Source organism: Galeopterus variegatus, unplaced genomic scaffold (assembly GCF_000696425.1).
Source record: "Galeopterus variegatus unplaced genomic scaffold, G_variegatus-3.0.2 Scaffold2114, whole genome shotgun sequence".
NCBI lineage: Eukaryota > Metazoa > Chordata > Mammalia > Dermoptera > Cynocephalidae > Galeopterus > Galeopterus variegatus.
The window spans coordinates 62,005-77,594 of NW_007728225.1; the positions used below are offsets into that span (position 1 = coordinate 62,005).

Consider the following 15,590-nt stretch of genomic DNA (forward strand, 5'->3'; position numbering starts at 1 on the left):
CTTTTCTGCCAAAATTATCCATCGCCTATTTATTTCCTGAACATAATGAACAATCCAATGACTCCAATATCTGTGGTTCTTGGGGTCCTTTTCAAATGTCTATTGTTTCTGCTGGGTCTTGTTCATGTTATTGTGTCTTCTAGTATGTGTGATTGTTTTTGTGGACCAAATGTTGTATTTGCATAATTGTTCATAGAAATAATTTGAGGCCTAATATGATAATATCTTTATCCAGAGAGGATTATTTTCTGTCAGGTACCTAAAGGCACTGGCACTCTGAGATAACCTTAATGAAATTTCAGGGATTGAGATTGCCTGAAGCTTAGTTGTGATGCCTGTTCATCTACTCTACTCACCCTTACTTTTAGGGTGCAATCCTTTGGTATCCCAACCCAAAGTGAAAGTTGTTCACTAGGCGTTGTCTCTCTTAGCAGGTTCTGGACTCCAGTCTCTGTTCTCCTGACTATTCAAGGCTGTTAAAAACACCATTCATTCATCCTTTTAGCTATTTCTTAGGAAATGCCTCACCTGGAAAAGCAGTTCTAACTGTGGGGCTCACATACTACAATTTCTTTCCTTTCCTAGATCCTGGCTCAATAATGCTTCACTAAAATGTTAGCTTCCTATTAATAATAAGCAGAGATTTTTATATTTTTTTCAGTTTTATTAGTTTTCTTCAGTGGGAGGGTTGGTCAGAATTACCTAGTCACCAATACTGGAAGCCCAAACACTCCCTCACTCCTATCTTCCTATAGGAAAAGCACTCTAATAACCATGATCCGCTAAGAAACAAAATGACAATGGAAATGCAAACAGTGTAGCAATTACCCAAGCACCAAAACAATGAAGTGCGACCCAAGGGAGATTCTACAAATATACAAAAATACAATGTNCTAACTGTGGGGCTCACATACTACAATTTCTTTCCTTTCCTAGATCCTGGCTCAATAATGCTTCACTAAGATGTTAGCTTCCTATTAATAATAAGCAGAGATTTTTATATTTTTTTCAGTTTTATTAGTTTTCTTCAGTGGGAGGGTTGGTCAGAATTACCTAGTCACCAATACTGGAAGCCCAAACACTCCCTCACTCCTATCTTCCTATAGGAAAAGCACTCTAATAACCATGATCCGCTAAGAAACAAAATGACAATGGAAATGCAAACAGTGTAGCAATTACCCAAGCACCAAAACAATGAAGTGCGACCCAAGGGAGATTCTACAAATATACAAAAATACAATGTAACACAGTTGAAAAAGCAGTTCAAACTAACACTGATAACAAAATATCCTTCCAGAAAATTGGAGGATCCAAACTAATGACTTTACATTCAGTTTACAAATGCCACACTATAGTGACTTTACTAGCGAATAACAGTTGGTTGTAAGAGAGAATGAAAGCATTTTTCCATTCTGGAACTTGTTCTCAGCTGTTGGCATGGCCAGGTTGGCCAACTCAACAATAATCTTCAGACCATACTTTGGGAACCTCTACCTTAGGAAGGAAGAGGTAACATTTGAAATTCCTGAACCAAGGCTTTTTTGAATGGTCTTCACTTAAAGTTTCTGTTTTGAGATCTCTGTAGGTCCTTCTCTGATTAGGTGACAATGGAATGGATTAAGTTTGTCTTGATTAGATTAAATGTCCTTCTTAAATCCATCCTAATCCTCTCCCCAAGTCAGCTTGATTAGAATTTTAGGTTTCAGGGCCGGCCCGGTGGCGCACTGGAGAGTGCTCCGCTTGGGAGTGCGGCGGCGCTCCCGCCGAGGGTTCGGATCCCATGTGGAGACCGGTTCCCGCTCACTGGCTGAGCATGGTGTGGGCGCAACACTGAGGGTTGCGATCCCGTTGCCGGTCCCCGGTACAGGCGTGACACCGAGGGTTGCGATCCCGTTACCGGCCAGTAAAAAAGACCAAAAGGAAAAAAAAAAAAAAGAATTTTAGGTTTCATAAAACCTCCCAAATTGGTGATATTACTCATTACATATGCATTTAACTAGATGAATTGTGAAAATTTCCAAGTTTTAGGCATGATTTTGGCATTATTTTGCCCAGATAACTCTCAGCAAATAGGCTTAGTTAGACAACAAGTTTGAAAATGCTAATCCAGGGCCGGCCCGTGGCTCACTCGGGAGAGTGTGGTGCTGATAACACCAAGGCCCCGGGTTCGGATCCCATATAGGGATGGCCGGTTCACTCACTGGCTGAGCGTGGTGCTGACAACACCAAGTCAAGGGTTAAGATCCCCTTACCGGTCATCTTTTTTAAAAAAAAAAAGAAAGTGCTAATCCAGTTCCTTAACTTCTCTAAGCCTCTGTTTTCTCATCTTTAATCGGGAATAATAATGTTGTCGATGTCATAGAGATATTTTGGGAGTTTAAAATGAAATAATGAATATATAAGTCTCAGCACAGGGCATGGCACACAGGTAAGCATTTGATAACAGAACAGTCTCATGAGTTTGCTGGAGGCAATGCTCTGATAGGGTTATATTTGAGGCTGGGAAGTGGCTTCGGGTCCTTTGAAAGCGATTCCTTAAGAAAGAGCAAGGATGGGTGACAAATATTCTGTAGGAATTGCATTATTTGTCTGGGGAGGGGCCTGAAGGCTGGTTCCACATGGTTGTGGCTAAACTGACATTAGAATCTGTATGCCTGAGGAATACAAGCTGAAGTTAAAACTAAGGAATTAGTCATGAATCTTAGAATGAAATCATGGAACACAGAGCCTGGTAAGATTCTGAAAAGTTTGTAACTTTCTCATGCCTGCTATGTTTCCTACTGCATGTTTTCCTATTATGGCTACCTAGCACTTTGCAGTGTCCTGGCCCCATGAGGCTAAACACTTCATCTGCTTTATTTCATTTAGTTCTGTTGTAATAACTCCGTGTTGCAGGGGAGAAAATGGAGGCTCAGAGAGGTTAAGTAAGTAATTTCTGGTCTGGTTCTACAGCTGGATCTCTAAATACAACATATTACTTATAGGGTTGTTAAATTCGAGTGTTGACACTGTAAATAGCTGCTGAATTCACTCATGTAACAAACATTTAATGAGCAATTACTGTACGACCTGCCCTAAGTTGGTCTCTTGGGATTCAGAAGTGACTACAAGACCACAACTACAATAAAATAGTTACATTTATTGAGACTAATTCTGTATTAGACATTTTCTGTATTTTAGTTCATTTAACCATCATAACTACCCTGTGAGAAGAGTATTGATATCTTTATTTCACAGACGAGAGAGCTGAGAGTCAGAGACTTGCTCAAGGTCACTCAACCAGGAAGTAGCAGAGTTCAGAGCCTTAAAAAAAAATTATTATTATTTTTTTAAAAGATGACTGGTAAGGGGATCTTAACCCTTGACTTGGTGTTGTCAGCACCACGCTCTCCCAAGTGAGCTAACCCGGCCATCCCTATATGGGATCCGAACCTGTGGCCTTGGTGTCATCAGCACCACATTCTCCCAAGTGAGCCATGGGCCGGCCCTAGAGAGTTCAGAGTCTTTAACTTCCAAGTCTTGTTCAGAAATTAAAATCTCACTTATATTTATTTTATTTTATTGTTTTGGCAGCTATTGATTTGGCAAACTCATTTTTTAAAACAAAAATGACAAAAGTAACATTCTTTTAAAAAAATAAAACTAAAATATGCTCAAACAATTTAAGCAATGAGTGCTGATTTTCTCACACACTTGCCAAAACATGATGTTAACAATTGTTTTAGTGTTTAACTTATGAAAATATTATATTTCAAAGCTGCTTTTCTTTTATTAGTTATTTTTCTCATCTTTTACAGCTTTGAGGTATATTTCACATACCATAAAAATTACTCACTTAAAGTTTATGGTTCAGTGGTTTTTAGCATATTTAGAGTTTTGCAATCATCATCACAATCTAATTTTAAAACTTTTTCAACACCCCCAAATGAAACCCCATATCCATTCTCACTTCGTTCCTCAGCACCGGGCTAGTTATATATGTTTGTTGGTCATTTGTGATTTTGTTATTTCTTTATCTATTTTTGGGTTTTTAAAAACTGATTATAGAATCTCCATATTTATCATGACAACTAACCATTTACCCACCATGTACATTGCAAATATTTTAAAGCTATTTTCTCACTTGTTTTATTTCGTTGATGACATCTCCTCTTGTACAGATGTTTAGATTTCGTTCCTTCTTTTTCTTTACGATGTATTGATACATGATTATAAACATTTTTCCTCCTCCAGTTACAGAGCGTCCCCTACCCCCAAATATATTCTTCTTTTTTTACAGTATTGTGGCTTTCCTACATTTTCAATTCATCTTGAGTTTAGTTTGATATAGTATAATTATACCTTATTAAATACTAGTGATCTGAAAAGTCACTTTCCTCAAATGGTCTCTTTTCCATTCATTTCTGAAACTGGACAGAATGACAACAGCTAACATTAACACTGATTGCTTACAAGCAGCGTTGGCTTCATGTTCTTGGTCTACTTTTCTGCCATCTCCATCGTGAAATTCGTAATAATTTATGAGCAAGGGGCTACACATTTTCATTTCGTCCTGGACCTTCGCAAATTATGTCGTGGTCCTGCTTACAAATCCCAGGTACTGTACTAAGCACTTTGCATGTATTACTCCACTTCATCCTCACGGCCATTCCATTAAGTAGTTATTAGCATTTTCCTCTTCATTTTACAGATGGGGAAACAGAGGCAGGTAGATTGAATTAAAGCCACAGAGCTAGAAAGCTGCAGTCAAGGGGTTTGAACCCAGCAGCTCTAAGGCCAGAGCGAACGCTGCAGGCTGCTATCACCTGGGCACCAGCGGGGCCCCGCCCAGGCCTCCAGTGAGCGTCGCTGGTCCCACCCGCGTGCCCAGCTCTGTGCGGCGCGGAGCCGGGCGCCGCGCGCACCGTGCGCGCTCAGGTGAGGGCCCGCGGGCCCGCGCCTCCTGCCCTCGGCGGCGCGCGCTCGCCCAGCGGGCGGCCCCTGCCGCGCGCAGCGGTTGTGTTGCCTGCGAGTTTCCCGAGTTCACGCAGGCCCTGGGTTGTCATGGCAACCAGGCAACCTGTTCCAGAGCCGCCAGCCTTCTCCGCACATGCCGCTGCCACCACCGGAGCCGGGGCCAGAGTCTATCCCATGATGCACAGCGCCAGCCCAGTCCCCAGTGGGCCGCCATGTTGTCGGAGTGAAAGGTAAGGGGGAGCGAGAGCGCCGGAGAGAGAAGATCGGGGGGCTCAAATCCATCTTCATCCTACCGCTCCGCCCGTGAGTATCCGCACCCCGCCGGCCCCAAACGCTGCCCCGGACCCCCAGCGAGCAGATTGTACCTTCGTATTGGTGTTGGAGAGCCGCTGGGGGGGTGAGAAGGGCTTTGGAAAAGCCGCCGGGGCCCTGGCGGAGGCTTCTCACTCGCTGTTCCTCGTACATGTTTTGGAGTCAGCAGCAAGGCCCCTATTGTTATCAAAGGAGGGAGGGGGTGGGGAGCGGGGTCGCAGCGAGGAAAATGCGGGGGGTTTAGGCCCGGGCCCGGGGCATAGACGTTTCTCCACATTTCTGCTCGGCCCTGTTGGGAACCCCCGAAGATTGATGTTGCCATTCGGGTTGCTTTTTTTGATGGGTTTGCGAAGCCCTGAACCTTCTGTGTGGCCATGAAGTGTGTAATTCTGTGCCACCCTTGATCTCTTCGACTTCTTGAGCTGCCGTGGTAGCGCCGAAGGAGGAGAAACAATCAATCGCCGTAGAAGCAACTGGAGCCCTTTTCCACAGGCGAGACCCACCGTGGGGGAACTTTGGGAGCCTTAAATGTGGAGAAGTGGCGACCAGGAAGTTTCAGATCGCTTTTTAGGCTCCTGGGTGCTTGTGGCCTTTTGTTTCCGTGAGAGCTTGTGTTTTGGGTGGGTTCTTCCTCTTTGAGCCTCGGTCTGTTGGTGTGTGTCTCCCTCAACTCGAAGAGGGGTTCACTTCTTGATAGTAGGAAAAACATCTAGATATACAGTATTAGATAGTTTTAGTCCTCAAAAACGTGCTTGGTAAACATAGATCATTTGTTTTACTTGTCAGTACCACTCCCATGTCAAGTGGAGAAGACGCTCCTGCAACTTTTTTACCCCTGCCCTGTAGCCCACCTCGCCCAACAACAACCCCCCCCCCCAAACCACACATCACATTACTAGGGAAGGTTTTATCCCTCCCATAACTTGAAGGATCGTTACCCTCCATTGTTCAGTTAAGAAAACACTTAGTTTTGCTTACTTCCTATTACTGGGATTATTCAGAATAAGATTTTATGAGGCTTTTTTAGGTTCTGTTTTAAAGTTAGTTACTTCTGAAACAATAGGTTTGTAGGTTTAAGCATTTTGTTTGTTTTATGAAAACACTTAAAAACTCACCAAGACAAGTCTCCCCCAAGATATGTGGCTTCCGATGCAGTTTTAGTAAGCAAAATAAACATTTTGACCCATTGCTAATTTTAACTTAGTAAAACATTCTTGGGGGCTGTAGATTCTTTATCTTAATTTTTGGGAAATACTCATGAGATTCTGGATTTTGAGTTACTGTTTTGCCGTAGCCACAGTTGAGTTCATTTTGTCCAAGGCCACAGCGTTTTGAAATTTGAATTTGTTTAGTTTGGGTTTGAGATGAACTGCTTTAATATAAATTTATGACCACAGAATGTTTGTTCAGTGTGGTAAAAATAAACACCTTTTAAACCACTAAGCATTTTAGTAAAAGGTGAGCTATGGAGATAGATTAAACTGTGTTCCTTTGTTTGAATTAAAACAAATAAACAACAACTACAACAAAACACCTTAACCTAAACGGTTTGAAAGCTGTGGAAAAGTAGCTAGAATCAGCACTTAATGTTCGTTGCTTAAAATGCAAATACTTACTTTTATAATGTCATTTGTAAAAAACCACATTTCAAATGCCACACTTAACTTTGTAATGAGCTTTGAGAGTTCCCTAGAAGGTATCAGCAATTTAAATGTTTTCTGATATTTGGGCCGGCCCGTGGCTCACTCGGTAGAGTGCGGTGCTGATAACACCAAGGCCCCGGGTTCGGATCCCACATAGGGATGGCCGGTTCGCTCACTGGCTGAGCGTGGTGCTGACGACACCAAGTCAAGGGTTAAGATCCCCTTACCGGTCATCTTTAAAAAAAAAGATAAATGTTTTCTGATATTTAGGTGACTGAGTTCTTAATTTTTGTGTTGTAGTTGCCAACATATTACAAAACTTCTGAAGACAGATGTTAATTGCTTAGGTATTTGCTTACTTTTAAACTGTCCCTTCTGCCAGGTTTTTTCTTGTCTGAGAAACTGCCTTGCCTCATTAGGTAAAGCAGGAAGTCTCTGGGCATACAGATAGTTTTACAAAAGCCAATTGTTTTGTTTGAACATTTTTATAGGAATCTCCCCTCCACCCATTCCTTTTTTTAGAATGAAGTTGTGTTCAGTGTGTCTCAGTGGTAAACTTTTTCATATGGAAATTCGTTGTTAGATAGCTATTTTGACAGGTCTTTTATTTCATTTCAGAAAAGATTGCATTTGCTACTTTAGGAATTCTTTTAGGGATTGGAGCTCCCTAGCCTTATTAACTGGTGGTCTTCAGTGTGATGACTTTAAATTTACCAGAAACTTTTATATCTGTTATTTTATTTTGATTTTTTAAAAAACAGGAAACGTTGTGAGGCATAGAGGAAGGATTTCTCTCATTTTCTAGATGTGGAAATAGGCTGAGAGGTTGTTAGTTTAATGACAAAACTTGGGTTTTGGGATTCATATCCTACTCTAGAACAAAGATTGTTAGATTCAGATTTTGTTGTAGAAGAAAATGGGACTGTGCAGTATTGGTAATAGGAGGGTAATGAGTTCTTTTGGAAATCAAGCAGAAAGGCATTAGGCTGGTTTGTGCTTTGCAAAGACTGAAGGTGAAACACAGCTATGACTTTCTGGTTTTGATAACTTGTTTTTGGCGGCTGGCAGGTATGGGGATCCAAACCTGTGACCTTGGTGTTTATAAGGCTGTGCTGTACCAACTGAACTAAGCGGCCAGCCGTTGGTTTTGGTACTTGAGCATGGACAGGATTTTATTCATGAAAACAGATACTGAAATCTAGAAAGCTAGACTACTCCAGTACTCTGGTAAAATTCTAATATATTAGAATTATTAACCTAGAATAGGTATTTCCAAATTAGGGTTTGAACAAATTAGAAATTCCGTTGTGTCTTCTTATTCTGGCTTCAAAACATGAATTAGTTGTGAAGAACGATTGCTACTTTATCAGGAGGTTTAACTGTTTAATAAAGAGAGACAATAGATTGTCATAAGTCTGCTTTTTAAATGTTGCAGTTGGGCTTGGGAGAGGAGGATTTGTAACAGTGGACTGTTAGGTTGATAGCCTTGAAATTAGATGCTAGTGGCTGTGGACAGGTGTGTCCTAATTGGAAACTGATTTTTTACTTTGTAGCTTTTTTTTTTTTTTTTTTTTTTTTTTTTTTACCAACAGGCTGACAAGTGTTCTACCTTATGTACAAACATAGTTTTTGATTTTAAGGAACTGAAATAGTAATGTTTCATAGTAATATTTCAGGATTCTTTCGTCTTCTAGACAAGAGTAGAAGATACAAATGAGAGATACTGTTTACTGGGAAGTAGCAAGGGGTTGGTAGAAAGAACTCATCTTGGGTGCAAAACAGATTGATGTTTGAGTCCCTTCTCTGATACTCAGTAGCTGACTGGCCTTGGAAATATCACATAACTTTTCTTAGTGTTTTCATTTGTAAAATAGGGGTAATAATCCTTACCTTTCAGTGTTTTTGTGATAAGGTAATGTCTGTGATATATTTGTTACACTATTACTCTGAGGCCTCTGGTTTTTTATAGTGAGGCTTTCTTTCTACACTAGTAAAGTGTTCGAATGTGGTTTGATCTCATCCTGTTTGTAGAAGTGGAAGCAGTAATGGAAGAATAATGTGATTATAATTATAATTGTAAATTATTGGTAAAATTTAAGATTTTTTTTCCCCATCAACAGCAGCTGAGGGGAGGGTTTAGGCTAAGAACTTTTTTTTGCTGTCCTTGGTCAGATGGTTTTATTGTTTCTTCAAGGAGTATCCTATAAATATATTGGACATTTTAAAGAGTCTTTTCAAGCAATCTGAGCCATTGCTAATCATATATGGGATTGGGTTTTTGTCTGGTTACTGGCATATGTCTGCTGCAGCTGTAAAGTTGTGACATTTTCAAAAGCTCTTGTTCATTTAAAAACTGTCACAGTTAGTTTAAGGTGCAGATGAGTGGAGAAGCCATTAATTGAAGTCTGATTTGGTAACCTTTTGGTAACATAAGCTTCCCTTATATAGTTGTAGTATTGAGTACTGATCTCAATACCTTGTCAGAATGCCTGCCATCAGCAACATTTATTTCCATACACACAGACTAGGCAACTTAAAAATGGAGGGCTCACTTTAGGAAATTGTGTATATATTATAAAACATTTAGCTGCTTGGTAGAAACGATCAAACATGATTGTATTGCAAAAGACGTGGTTCATATTTTTATCTTGGTATAAGTCAAGTTATGCCTTAAAAAATGCAAATATTAAGTATTTGTAACATGTTTTTCCTTAGGTGTTGGTGGAATGAGCGTTGCATGTGTCTTGAAGAGAAAAACAGTGCTTTGGCAGGACTCTTTCAGCCCCCACCTGAAACATCATCCTCAAGAACCAGCTAATCCCAACATGCCTGTTGTTTTGACATCTGGAACAGGGTCGCAAGCGCAGCCACAACCAGCTGCAAATCAGGCTCTTGCAGCTGGAACACACTCCAGCCCTGTCCCAGGATCCATAGGAGTTGCAGGCCGTTCCCAGGACGACGCTATGGTGGACTACTTCTTTCAGAGGCAGCATGGTGAGCAGCTTGGGGGAGGCGGAAGTGGTGGAGGCGGCTATAATAATAGCAAACATCGATGGCCTACTGGGGATAACATTCATGCAGAACATCAGGTAAAAAAAGTTCACTATTTCAGCTTTGAAACTCTTTATAATCACTGTCCACTTAGGACATCTGCTTTCAGTGAATGTCTTTAAAAGCTTAAATTCCTAATTTAGTTTGGTCTAAACTAAACAGTCACTTGTTTTAAAGGATGATTTTTGTGATATTTGTTACTGGATCATTTATCATTCTGGTGCTAAACAGTAAATTACCAATTCATTAAAAAAAGACAAGATTGTTTTAATGTGCAGTGTATTTCTATGAATACTTTTTTAAGAAAATACTTTTTTCCCATTTACATATACTTTAAAGAACTGTTTCTTTTGTCTGTTTATAGGACAAATACATATCTTAGAATCTTTTGTGTTAGGTAACTTGTTTTTGAAGTTGTTATAGTTGAAAGTAGTGGGAACTTGATAACAAATCAGCTGCTCAAGTGAAATTTATTTGAAATGGGACTTAACTATTTAATGTTTTGTGTCAGAGAGGAGTGGTTTTGATTTTTATATTTTAACTGTCTGTGTCTTGTTCTAAGAACTTGTTTGGTTTTGGTTAATTTTAACATGTTTTATCTTATTGATCCAAAACCATAGCTGGAATCATAGTATATTTTACTGAGAAGAGAGTTTAGCCTTATCTGAGTTTCCTGACTTCCTGAGAGTGACGAAAAGATTAGACTGTTCTGATCAGACTGTTCTTTAAAGTTGGGTATAGGTTGAATTTGCAGAGGTTCATATGCCAATCTGAATACTGATTAACAAACAAGCAAACAAAAAACAAAAGCTGACATCTTTCACTAGGCCTCTAGTGCTTCTATTCTGCTTCAGAAACAATTAGGCATAAGCACACTTGCAAGTCTGAATTCTCAGTTATGTTTCCCCTGACCCCTCTAAAAAAGGGCTGTGTACCATCATTTTTTACCGTGGTAGAAACAAATAGAATTTATCCTCTTATTTAACAGAAATTTATCTAGCCCATTGATCATAGGTCTCTGCTTTATTGGCAGAATCTTCAGTGTCAGTGCTGCCTCATATGAATGTGTAGGTGAGGGATGCCAAGAAATATAAGGGAATATATGAAATATTATATAAGAAATATAAAGGAGCTTTTTCCTGTGCACTTAGGAAACTTTTTATTATATACCTATTACTTAAGGCACTGTATTTGCATCCTGTTTGCTTGGAGTCTTAGAGATGGGAATCAAATTTTATTTATTTCATATTCCAGTCCCTAGAATTTTTTTTTTTTTTTTTTTTTTTTTTTTTTTTTTTTCGTGTCTGGCAACGGATCGCAACCCTCAGTGTTGCCCCCGTACCGGACCGGGGACCGGCAACGGGATCGCAACCCTCGGCGTTGCTCCCGCGCCTCGCTCAGCCAGTGAGCGGGAACCGGTCTGTATGTGGGATCCGAACCCTCGGGCGGGAGCGCCACCGCGCTTCCCAAGCGGCGCACTTATCCAGTGCGCCACCGGGCCGGCCCAGTCCCTAGAATTTAACATATACTAGAGCTTCAGAAGAAATTTATTGGATGCATGAGTTCCTAACCCTTTGGCTTTTAAATAAAATGGGGGGAAAAGGACATGGTTGCAAAGATAAGGGCGTTGAATGTCAGGCTAAGGTTTAATTCAGTAGGCAGCAGGGTTTTTGAGTGTGTAAGTATGGAATGGCCTTAACCAGTGGTGATTTGGGAAGATGGAGTTGGCAATAAGGGATTGGAGTGGGTAAGAGTTAGTGGTAATTGGACAACTACTGTAACATACCTGATATGAGCAGTGGAAAAGGGGGTTGGAACTCAGACATGCACAGGATTTGGTGATTGAATTAGAAATCGTTTCTCCCTGGGAAAATAAAGTAATAAAAGAAATGGAGTACAGAGGGGGTCTGGTTTGGGGACAAGGTGATTGATTAAATTTGGTAGTACACGTGTTGAGTTTGTGGGGAAGGCAGACTATCCAGGTGGTATACTGTAGGCAGCTGTATATGTAGAGAGAAATCAAGGTAGGAGGTATTTGATTTGGGTAGCATCTCTGTGAGGGGTAAAAGTGGAAACCCTGTATTCTCTGCCTTATTTGGCTAAATATTGTTTACAGGTCATAAATGTTGATTTTTTTTTTTTTTTTAAAGATGACCGGTAAGGGGATCTTAACCCTTGGCTTGGTGTTGTCAGCACCATGCTCAGCCAGTGAGCGAACCGGCCATCCCCATATAGGATCCGAACCTGTGGCCTTGGTGTTATCAGCACTGCACTCTCCCGAGTGAGCCACGGGTCGGCCCTAAATGTTGATTTTTTAAAATCTGTAGTACAGGTGCATAAAATCTTTGTTGGCTTTCCTAATGATAGCCCGATGGGTGAAAGCAGAAAGGAGAATCAAGTGCCGAGCCTATCTTTGCTAGTTGAGCAAATCAAATTCTAGGTCAGTTCTTGGCAGAGCACTAAGATCTAAGATCTCGTTGTGCTGTGCAAGTCATCAAGTGTTTATTGAAGGCTTACTCTGGCCTCTGTCTTATGCTGAAGCCTATCATAAGGAATCACATCTGACTTACTGAGCAGTTTTATCCAGGTCAGTTAGCACACTTGAGTTAATATTAAATGGCAAAACCTGTTCCCTACCCAGGGGACCTAAACCAGTGACCCAACTTGGAACTGGCATTCATCAACACAACACAGTTCTTTTGGGCCAGACATATGATATAATGAACAACATTAGGGAACTCAGGGTAGTTGGCATGTTGCAGTTGTGGGCTATACACAGACTACTTCTCCCACAGTTATTATAGTGTATTGTAATTCACTGGTTTTGGTGTTGATCTCACCTCCTGGACTGAGCTATTCTAGGGCAGAGACTTATGTTTTTCATGCCCCTTTCCCAGGAGGTATTGTGAAATTTTTGTGTTGATTGAATGAGGGAAGACCAGAAGTTCTTCAGTTTTACACTCAGGGAAAGGAGTGGGTTTTATATCTCAGCTGTGCTGCTGGGAAACACATGGCAATATGTAGAGGCCACCTGGACATAGTGGTGGTGAGTGTGGTGTAATTGGAAGAGTGGAGGGGCATATCTTAGGTGGAAAATAACTGCCCTTATCAGCTACTGTTATTGATAGGAGGGGTAAGTAGAAGTTGTCTGATCTGTCAGGAAGGTCGGAGTGGAAAGGAGGTTGAGAATCACTGATTATAATAGAAACATTTATTTTGATTGATTGATTGATTGCGGCTAGCCGGTATGGTGATCTCAACCTGTGACCTTGGTGTTTATAAGGCTGCACTCTAACCAGCTGAGCTAACCGGCCAGCCAGAAACATTTATTGAGCACTTACATTGTAGGCACTGGACTGTGTATTTGCTGCATTTAATCCTTAGAACAGACCTTTGAAGGAGGTAGTATGCTTTTTTGAGAGGTAAAAAACTGAATGAAGCTTAGTTACTAGGTAAAACCTGGTTTTGAAATCAGTCTTTTTGATTCCAGTGCCCATCCTTTATATGTACTTCTGTCTCCTTAGGCAAGACAAACCAGACAAAACAAAACTATTGCAACAAAGTAGCACATTCCATGGTCAAAGAATTATTTTGCCATAATTTTGCTTGAAATTTAGAGATTATAAATTTGATAGTAAGGAGATGAATGTAAATAATTTTGACTTTTCTTCTATAATTCAGAGTCCTTTTTCCCCAACAAGAGCAATAATGCTAAAGTTCTTTTTTTTTTTTTTCAGTTTTTATTGCATGGGTGTTCTAAGTGGTAACGTGGGGAAACTTATCTCTGTATATTTTATCGATATAAAGTGATTCTGTTGCCAGCACATTCTACCATACCCCTGGGCTATTATTCCTGTCTGGTGGGCCTATTTCCTCAGCCTTTTTTTAAAATGGCCTTTTGGCAAAATGAAACAGTTTTAGATCGAATTGGCAGAATGCTTTCACCAGTGAGTTGGTGAAGTAAAGAATATCACAGACTGTGATTTCAGCCAGCAGTATTGGAGGGGGAAGGGAGTAGTTATTGTGCAAGGTACTTTATGTCTATTTCTCTCATAATTACTCCCATTTATGAGCAATCACTTTTATTACATTTTTTTTTAACCTTTTGAAGTTAGGTTTTTCTTGCTTGATGTCGCAAATCCTCTTAGTGGCTGAGTTCCCCTCTTTTAGTAGTGAACCCTTTAGGCTGTGCAAATATATATATGATTTTTTTTTTTTTTTTACATATTTAAGTCTTATTTTCTAAGTATGAAACTTGACAGGTAATTAACTATAAGGCCCTTAAAATAAACGTTTAAAACACTTAAGAGCTGGAGAATATGTGTGGAGGTAACATGCAGCACTTTAATAATCTTGCAAGCTGAGATATTTTAAATTAGGTGAAAGTAGAAACCATAAAATAATATTTTGGGGTGAAGAAGGGTGTTCAGATTTGTTTGTATGTTTATTTTAAAAAGTTGTAACGTGCAAACTCTTTGTGGTCTTTTCTGTATTTTTTCCTTTTCTACTAGAAGAATATAAACATACTAAGTATCATTTGGTTTAATACATAAAATTATTGTATTTGGTATAGTTAGAAACATCAAAGCCCCCATTTTTGGGCAAAACTTTGGGGTCTTTGGAGGGGAGTGAGAGAAAGAAGTCTCTTGATTTTTTTTTTTTTTTCCGCCTGTAAAATTATACCCATAGTAAACAATTAAGGCAATGGGTGTATATCAAAATACTAGAAAATACTAGAAAACACATCTTCTTACATAAATGAGTTGTGTATTTAAAAATGTTACCTACTTATTTTAACAATAAATTTTATAATTTAAGAATTTTTTTTTTTCTGAATGGCATTGAAAGTTTCATCATGCAAAGCTAAAGGTCAAGTCTGACTTATGATTGTTGTGTTCTCTTATTGTGAAATCTGTTTTCCCTATAAACTGCTGTGGGATAAAGTGAGTGATGAAATAGGGAAAAATCTTAAGGTGGATTGGTTGAACTGTGGCCTCTGTACTGGATTATAAGGGACAGAGATAAAAGCTCTGCTCTGGGGGAAAGGAAATTTGGAAGACAATTCCACAGAGTTTATACACTTGGTTTCAGTTTTTTCGTGCTAGGATGTATCTGTATCCACCGTAGATTGACAGCCTGTGGGATAATTCTAGGTAGCCAGGCAAAATTGAGTGGATGACTCTACTTTTATTCTCTTTTTCTTTCACTTGGTGTTGCCTTCTTACAGTGGTATCCCAAACACCCACTCCTGACATGTCTACTATTCTTACTCTCTAGTGCTGTGAGTTAATCTTTACACTTTGTAATTAATAGGAACTACTATATTAAACTGGGAGGGAGCCCAGGTAATCCCTAAACTGGGGATTCTCATCATTTCCTGGAGATCCCTTTCGGTTGTCCCTGGTGATGGACTCTGTTGGACCATAAATCTGTTGTCTTTCTAGGTAGATTGCTTAGGGACCTCAGCATTTGGGCCAGTAGCATTTAGTTAACATGTACTAAAGCTGAATAATCCATCTTGCATATTTTGTTTTCTCTTAACTCCTGTACTTAGAGTATTTTTCATTATATGCAGAGTTCACAAGGCTTAACTTTATGTTCTTTTTTTTTTTTTTTTTTTTTTTTTTT

The 15,590-nt window shown here is 39.8% G+C and overlaps 1 protein-coding gene and 1 pseudogene across 12 annotated transcripts in view; one reads left to right on the forward strand and one right to left on the reverse strand.

Moving 5' to 3' along the window:
• LOC103596794 overlaps window positions 1-5,421 on the reverse strand; it is a 10,873-nt pseudogene extending 5,452 nt beyond the window's left edge.
• The window catches only part of PUM1 (pumilio RNA-binding family member 1), a 127,230-nt gene continuing 116,790 nt past the window's right edge, over window positions 5,151-15,590 (forward strand). For 7 of the 12 annotated variants that reach the window (XM_008580498.1, XM_008580505.1, XM_008580499.1 and 4 more), the window contains exons 1-2: window positions 5,187-5,259; window positions 9,627-10,000. In XM_008580498.1, the coding sequence (XP_008578720.1) occupies window positions 9,638-10,000 (363 nt within the window). In that variant the 5' untranslated portion in view covers window positions 5,187-5,259; window positions 9,627-9,637. Of the gene's footprint in view, window positions 5,260-9,626; window positions 10,001-15,590 lie in introns of those variants that run through there. The other 5 variants (XM_008580500.1, XM_008580501.1, XM_008580502.1 and 2 more) reach the window with 2 other exon arrangements.